At 45.7% G+C, this 8,209-nt stretch overlaps 1 protein-coding gene across 1 annotated transcript; it reads right to left on the bottom strand.

Annotated features, from left to right (window-relative positions):
- Window positions 1-658: 658 nt before the first annotated feature.
- LOC310774428 (dynein axonemal light chain 4) lies at window positions 659-7,618 on the bottom strand. Its single transcript, XM_083634500.1, has 4 exons — window positions 7,562-7,618; window positions 6,921-7,000; window positions 4,176-4,259; window positions 659-1,795 (listed from the first exon to the last, which is right to left on the bottom strand). Exons 2-4 carry the CDS (start codon window positions 6,990-6,992, stop codon window positions 1,631-1,633), a joined length of 321 nt encoding a protein of 106 aa, XP_083490626.1. The 5' UTR covers window positions 6,993-7,000; window positions 7,562-7,618; the 3' UTR covers window positions 659-1,630.
- Between the last annotated feature and the right edge of the window lie 591 nt (window positions 7,619-8,209).

The following is an 8,209-nucleotide window of genomic DNA, read 5'->3' as shown; positions in this document are numbered from 1 at the left end:
TTCCTGCCGTACTCTAGGGACGGTTGTTTGTAATGCTGGTGCTTGAGGACCTGGAACTTACTCTGTTGCACTCATTAGAGACACTGCATGAAATAGGCCACGCCCATCACGGGGGAAAAGCTCCGTTCATTTCCACACACCAGCGTCATTTTCCTTGAATTAAACATAGCTAAAAGCTGTCGTGTGGTGGTGGGCTGCGCAGACAACAAATGTAAAAAATCGCCAGTTAAAAGTTTTTTTGTACTCCTGAGCAAAACAAGGAAGCCATTGAGAATTGGCGAGAAGAAAAATGTGGATCTAGCTGTCAAGAAGTAAGTTAGTGTTCATCTTCCGTATATATGATCTTTTTGTGCAACACGCAACCATGCACGTGACATAGGAGAACGCCAGGATTGGAGGGGGGGTTTCTGTTTTCCCCCGTCTTGGGCGTGGCTTCTGAATGATGACGCGTTTTGCAGTGTCTCTATTGTAATTCTCTGAATAAACTAAAGCATCTGCAGAATGAGAAATGTAAATGTAGCCTTCCAACCACACTAAGTAATCTAGTTAGGCGCAAAAGTGACACTGAAAGTTCACCTTTTAAGCTGAATCAATCAAGCAATCAATCAGATCTTTTCAATCACAATTAAGAGTTTATTGTACAATCAGGTCAGTTCACACATACCAGTCGATTGTGCGGGATCATTAAAACTGGCTTCAACATAAAAACGATCACATTTGCTAATATCACCCCAGCGGGGTGATATTATGTTATTAGGGATTATTACAAACACCTCTACAGGGAGAGAAACTGGATCTGCTTTAGTGTTGTTTGGCTCCAGAGAGTCTGAGCCCTTCAATATAACAAGAACATGACACTGGTCTTTAAAAAGAATTTTCTTCAAGTTGCATCCAAATATTTACACGTAAAAAATATTTAAAAATCTTCTTGAAAGACTACAGTGTAACTGGAGAGTATGTATGTGTGTGTGTGTGTGTGAGAGAGACAGAGAGAGAGAGAGACGGTGTGTGAAAGCTTACAGATGGCGCGAACATTTATTTCACTGTTGCACAAAATCTGGTCAGACTGCAGAGGAAGGTGACAATGTAATGTTTTTCAAAAACAGTGTGTGTGTGTCCAGCACACACACACGCACACACACACACACACATTCACACGCACACACACACACACACGTTCACGCACACGTCTCACACACACACACACGCAGTCCCTGAAGAGAAATAAGGAGAAAGGACATTGGAGACCCTGGCTGGCTGCATGTTTTCAGCAGGTGAACTGGTGCTTACACCTGCACGTTCATCACACATGACTAAACCTGGATCTGGCACCAGAGATGGATGGAGGGCGGAAAGCAGACAGAGAGAGAGAGACAAGGCATGAAACTTAATTTTTGGCCTACCAGCCACAGTGACAGTCGCACTCCAAAACTCACTTTCAACTAACGTCACCAGCCAACTACATGTTTAGGACAGGATAAGACCTCCAAACGATGGTCCATCACCTGCTACTGCAGCGGTTAGCGCAGACAGACAAACTGACCTGCCGTAGCCAAAATGGAACCAGCATCTGGCTGCTAGCCGGTGTTCATCTCCAGCATGGTTATAAGAGTCAGAAAGGAAGGATGTGCTAGGAGCATTTCCACACACACACGGCCAGGCTCCCTCCAAAGAACATGTAGAGCAGGTTCTTGACCTCGTGTGTGACCTCGAAGCCGAAGCCCTCGCCGATCACCACGTGCCACGAGCTGCCAAACTTCTTGTCCATGGACTCTTTGATCATCTTCGCTGCACTCTGCGAGACAGACGTAAAAAAAAAAGAGAGAGAAGAAGAAATAGAGAAGAATTAAATAAGGCTTTGCGTGAAACAGAGGGGGTGGGGGTATTTTTTTTATACAGGGGGAGTCTCACTGAGAGCAATGCTCTCTTTTTCATGAGTGCCCTGTTCACAATCACACCTGGAAGCTGACCAGTCCAACCACAGTCTGATCTGCTGGCCACTGAGCAGCTCCACTGGAGCGGTGGGGGTTAAGGGCCTTGCTCAAGGGCACCTCAGTGGCAGTAATGAGGTAGGGGCAGGAGCTGCCTTTTCACTTTCCTCACCCGGATTTATCCTGCCAGTCGCGGGGATTGAACGGACGACCTTCCGGTCACAAGCTCGCTTCTCTAGCGTTTATGCCACCACTGCCCTCTAGAAGAAAAGCACTGGTGGTCTTTATTTCCTATGGAAAAGTTGCAATTTCAGCATAGAAACAGGTCCCTCACCTATTTTTAGGACCATGACGCTGGACCTGTTCTCAAGTTGAAACCATTTCAACTTTGTCTGAAGGCTCCTGCTCATCAATGTCACTGCAGAGTTCTACCACCCAATAAGGAGGACGCAGCGATGGGACCAACCCATTTTGTAGCAATCGTTAGCTAAGCTAACGTTTACCATAGCAACACCTGGAGATGTTGTGTCAGCTACCTGCTCCACCGCTCACCTGACGCTACCAAAATGCTCAGCACCAGCGCTGCAAGCGTTCAAGAGGTCGCTGGCGGACACAGAATCCAATAAAGACTATGGACATGGTGAAGGACTTCAAGACCCCATGAAAAGGCATCTTTGCTTCCTTGATTTGATGCGTTTCCTGTTACAACAGGATGTTGGGCCGGTACAGGGAGCGATCACTGAAAAGTCTAAATCAGTGGCATATCAGTGCAGTCAGAGACAGAAGGCCTGTTTTATTTGATGGGAGGGGTTTACGCCTATTGGTGGAGCATGATGTCCCCGTTAAAGATACTCTGTTTTCCAGGAAGTCAAAGTAAAGGGAGCTCTCAATTTCTTTCCAAGCCAATACATGGCGGGCCAGAACATAATCAAATGCTAATTTAAGAAATTGATTGATAAAAATAAAAAAAATCAACTGGAATTTGCGACAGACCACCTTATAAGACAGTATGTGTGGGAGCTGCAGAGAATGGATCAAAATAACTAAGAAAATATTAATGGCCTATATTTGAGTAACAAGCATTCCCATTACATTTCCCCTTTCCATCATGTGATAGGCTAAATGTGCATCATTTTTATTTTGAGAAAGCCTGACTGCTTCTTCGCTGGCTAGCCATGTAGCGGAGCCCAACTCATTCAAATAATTATTTGACAAACTCTGAATTATTCCTTGGCATCGGTGACACTGACCAAGAATCACAAGAAATCACAAGAGAATAATGAGAAAATATCTGGACGAGGCAAAGAAGAGAGGCTGATCTCGTCCCGGTCTTCAGTTTCCGGGCGGCCGTGTCCACAGGCTGCTGTGCAAAGGAAACTAGGCCCAGTGTGTCGGTGCCAGAGCTCCGGTGTATCTGGCCGCCGTGCTCGAGTACCTGACCGCTGAGATCGTGGAGTTGGCTGTAAACGCTGCTGCATCATCCCCCGTCACCTGCAGCTGGCCGTGCATCATCCCCCGTCACCTGCAGCTGGCCGTGCGCAACGACGAGGAGCTCACCATCGCTCAAGGCGGCGTGCAGCCCAAGAAGCCCGCCAACAAGTCAACTCCACCAGATGCTCTTCCAACCAAGCCTCTCAAGCCGGTGTGCGTCCATGATCGATCCAATTCGGCTATATTTTGCGTCGATTTTGTTGTCGATGTTTGTTTATTTTTTGAAAATGAAACTGAATTTGCTTTGTTACCGTTCACATGTGTGGCGGCGAGGCCCACAGTTACAGAAGTAAAAAATAACGTTTGAATGATTCACTGAACTGGTGTTATTTTTTCATACCACACATCGCATGTCGGCTATTTCAGCACCAGGCGCTGTCCACTAACAGTGCAGCCTACAGCCTGATTCATGAATGTGTCTGTCATTATTCACTCTCAATGTGGATAAAAGGATAAGAAGCATTCTTCAGGTGGGGGGTAGTGGATTCTCTATTTGGAAATGATAGTGACGTGTGGGACTGTCAGCCTGATATTGTAAAATAAGAGAGAGAACAATCTCTGACTATCAAAATAAGATATTATTGCTGGGCCACCAGTTGCCGACGCCTGCCTTAAACTCTGAACAAAACAATTGTGCATATCAGGAGAGTGACTAATTCCCTAGCAGGGACCAATGGACACAGACGTCATGTATAAATCAATTTGTAAACAAGCAACAACTGCCATGGAAGAACGGAAGCACAACACACCCACCTCATTGTTGGTGGCAAACTTCTCGCAGGCTGTCACACACAGCTCCATGGTCTCCACCCTCATTTCCTCTGGCATGTCTGTGTGCTGCAGACAAAAAGAGTTGATAATGATCATCTCCACTTCACTGTGTGTCTGTCTGTCTGTCTCATCTCATCTCTCATCCATATATAATAGAGTTAACAGGAATTTAACAACTAAGATTACTTTACTTTATTTCATTTAGCAGACGCCTTTCTCCAAAGCGACGTACAGAGGTATGCAAAACATAGAAACAGGTATACAGATATCGATGCCAGCAATAATAATACATACAACAAGAAATCACAGATTGGTGACAACAATAATTAAAATCAAGTACATGAGCAGCAAAGAAGAAGAGGAAGAAGGTAGGGCTGTGCCGATTCACTTATCTCCTGATTCGATACTATCACGATACTTGGGTGCCGATTCGATATATATTGCGATTCTTAAGTATTGGGTCATGGGGCGGGTGCACTCGGAGTTTGTCTGTTAAATGATTGGCTGTTTCCGTGTCACTTGTACTAACAAGGTACATGATTGGCTGTATGAGCCACGGAGCAGAGGGAAGCGCTGGATGAAAGTTGTAACATTTCATACATAAACAGAAAAAAATGCGATTATCGATTCTGGAATAAAAGATTGATTCAAAAAATCGTGACATTAAAAATCGCGATACTTAAGTGAATCGATTTTTTATCCCACCCCTAGAAGAAGGTAGGGTCAGGGGGGATCAAAGTGGAGTGAAAAGAGATGTGTTTTTAGCCTTTTCCGGAACATGGGGAGTGATTCTGCCGTCCTAACCATAGGGGGAAGATCATTCCACCATTTGGGGGCGAGGCAGGAAAATAGTCTTGATCGAGAGCAACCCTTGAGCCTGCGAAGCAAGGGAGGGGCGAGACGGCCTGCACTAGTGGAGGGGCGGAGGGAGCGGTGAGAGGTTTGGAAGTTGACCATAGGTTGAAGGTACTGGGGGGCTGTTGAGTGGACAGCCCTGTAGGCTAGAACCAGGGTCTTGAATTTAATACGTGACAGGATGGGAAGCCAATGGAGGTCACGGAGGAGAGGGGTGACGTGGAGGAGAGGGGTGACGTGGAGGAGAGGGGTGACGTGGAGGAGAGGGGTGACGTGGAGGAGAGAGGAGAGGGGTGACGTGGAGGAGAGAGGAGAGGGGTGACGTGGAGGAGAGGGGTGACGTGGGGTGACGTGGAGGAGAGGGGTGACGTGGAGGAGGAGAGGGGTGACGTGGAGGAGAGGGGTGACGTGGAGGAGAGAGGAGAGGGGTGACGTGGTAGAGAGAGGAGAGGGGTGACGTGGAGGAGAGGGGTGACGTGGAGGAGAGGGGTGACGTGGGAGAATTTGGATTGGTTGAAAACTAGGCGGGCCGCAGAATTCTGGATGAGTTGAAGGTTGAAGGATTAGTGTTTGAATCTCTGTCTGTCTGTCTGTCTGTCTGTCTCATCTCATCTCTCATCCATACAGTATATAATAGAGTAAACAGGAATTTAACAACTAAGATTAGTTGTGATTGCCTTAGCTAGTTACCTTTGATTCTGCAAGCAACTGAACAGTAAGTCACTAATGTTAACATGCAATGCAGCAATCTGTGAATTGGGGTATTTCACTTATAATAATCCCAATGAGCTGAACAGGGATGGACCTGGGTGCAGACAAAATGACCTCCGCATGGAGGTCCCTCAGCAACGGAAGTTGGTCTTCTTTGTGGAAACACTCGCCTTTCATTATTTCACGCTGGGGGCCGGGGTTCGCCTCCTACCGTGTCCAAAGTCACGTTAACGTTTTTGTTGTTGTTATTTAAGCCTAACCCAAACCATAACCTTAACCAAGTTGTTTCACTTTCCTAAACCCAACAAAGTTGTTCATTAACTTGCCTAAACACAACCAGGAAATGTGACGCCGCCATCTTCAAGAGACCAAGAAACCTCAACATGGAAACCCCACTACTGAGCTCGGAGCAGTGACCCGCGGCTTGAGCTAGGGGTCGGTGGAAAGACTGCTTTTAAACAGTTGTTTCACGCAGCAGTATCATTTTAACAGCACCGGCTAAATTACTGGCTTCCGTAGGAGGACTATCATATCTTCGGATCTGCAATCGGACGTCGGAGTCGGGTAGGAGAGCGTTTTGAACAGCCTTTCCCCCTTATTGCCTATGAGAAGGCCGTGTGACCCTGGCTGCTGCACGAGTATATTATAATATACGGAGTACAGTAGTAGGGTCACATTCTGGGGCTAGTCACACAGTAGTACATCAGAGTAAAAGCTTAATGACTTAGAAATGCCATTTAGATTGGTGTCATAAGACAGAACATGTTCACAGGTGATGTGCCCCTGACTCTCATTTAGATTGGTGTCATAAGACAGAACATGTTCACCGGTTGATGTGCCCCTGACTCTCATTTAGATTGGTGTCATAAGACAGAACATGTTCACAGGTGATGTGCCCCTGACTCTCATTTAGATTGGTGTCATAAGACAGAACATGTTCACAGGTGATGTGCCCCTGACTCTCATTTAGATTGGTGTCATAAGACAGGACATGTTCACAGGTGATGTGCCCCTGACTCTCATTTAGATTGGTGTCATAAGACAGAACATGTTCACAGGTGATGTGCCCCTGACTCTCATTTAGATTGGTGTCATAAGACAGGACATGTTCACAGGTGATGTGCCCCTGACTCTCATTTCGTGTCAGGTCTCACTTCATACCCTGATGAGAGGGAAGCTGTTTAGCCTCTTGTAGTCGGCCTCTTCCTTCTTGTTCTCTCCAGTCCCAGCCATTCCGACTCCTGCACATACGACGTGACAGTTAACTACATCATTAACGTACATGGGAAAGAAGCCATCAAAAGCATTATGTAGTCGCCAGGTCTTGTTGGATAACGTTATGACATGGTAACATTAACGTTACATCAATAAACATGTTGTGATTCCAGCATCAGCACTGCAGAGCCAGCTTGTTGTGCCCAGAGACCACCAGGCTAACGTTAGCCAACCTCACTTAGCTACTGTTAGCTAGCTACAAAAAGTGTCTCTCGTTGTCGTTGCTACTAAAGTAGCTGGCTTCTCCATTTGAAAACACCGTCACACATCAGCCATTAAGGCCGTTCTATTAACGTCACGTTAGCAAGCGTTTATGTGCGTGAACGCAGGCTTGGTTACGTTAGCTAGCGTTTGCTAATTAGCTTAGCTTGTTAGATGGCAACCACCAGCTGACTACTACTAACGTTACACCGGGGTGATGTTTTCTGACCCAAATTCAACCCATTCCAACTTAACGTTACTGGCGATTGAATACGACTTGCATTTTATTTTCGGGTTTGGTAAATGCAGTGTTGCATGTTACTTACGTAGCTTTTTGTTCAAAAGTTTAGCTGTTGACTCCCGGACCGGTTGTTAAGGAGACATTTTAAACAAGAGATGCCCTTACAGGGGAAAACCCCGCCCACTACAACTGAGCTTCGTCCCTATTGGCTCAGAGTTTGTCATTCAACTGAGCTGGAAGCAACAGTAATCTGCATGCATGGATGCATGGATGGATGGATGGATGGAACCGGTAGCTGGTTCCATAGGCTACTCAATTCAATTGACAGTGTTTTCCACAATAATCTTGTAAAATTGTGATTCTCCTTTTTTTTTTTTTATATATTAGCATAAAAACATGGAAAAACAATCTTTACACTAAGTAAGTAGACTGGTCTTTGTACTGCCATAGTCAGATAAACCATAGGCTGTAATGTATACAATATACTTATTTATACTTTACTACTTTTTACAAAAATATTCTCTGAAAGTTAAGGTGTTGAAGGTTGAATGGACTGCTTGTCACGGGGAGTAGAAGGTCATTTGAATGAGGCTGATTGATTAGAAAGCAATCTGTGACCATATTGAAATAGTTAGATAGGACATTGGACGTGAGGTGATATACTGTTCTGAATGAATAGGACTTTGTGGAGTAAGCCCTTATCAGACACTGCAGTGCCAAGTCCTGGATGAAC

This window comes from Poromitra crassiceps, assembly GCF_964638095.1.
Source record: "Poromitra crassiceps genome assembly, chromosome: 4".
Classification (NCBI taxonomy): Eukaryota; Metazoa; Chordata; class Actinopteri; order Beryciformes; family Melamphaidae; genus Poromitra; species Poromitra crassiceps.
The sequence above is the reverse complement of the archived record's forward strand: the minus strand, read 5'-3'. Positions and strand labels throughout refer to the sequence as shown.

Bases quoted from the DNA above. Each gene is read 5' to 3' on its own strand.
- LOC310774428 (XM_083634500.1), bottom strand. From the start codon at position 6,992: ATGGCTGGGACTGGAGAGAACAAGAAGGAAGAGGCCGACTACAAGAGG. The intron at 4,260-6,920 runs GTATGAAGTGAG...TTTTGTCTGCAG, and splicing joins ACAGCTTCCCTCTCATCAGG to CACACAGACATGCCAGAGGA. The intron at 1,796-4,175 runs GTGGGTGTGTTG...TCTGTCTCGCAG, and splicing joins AGTTTGCCACCAACAATGAG to AGTGCAGCGAAGATGATCAA.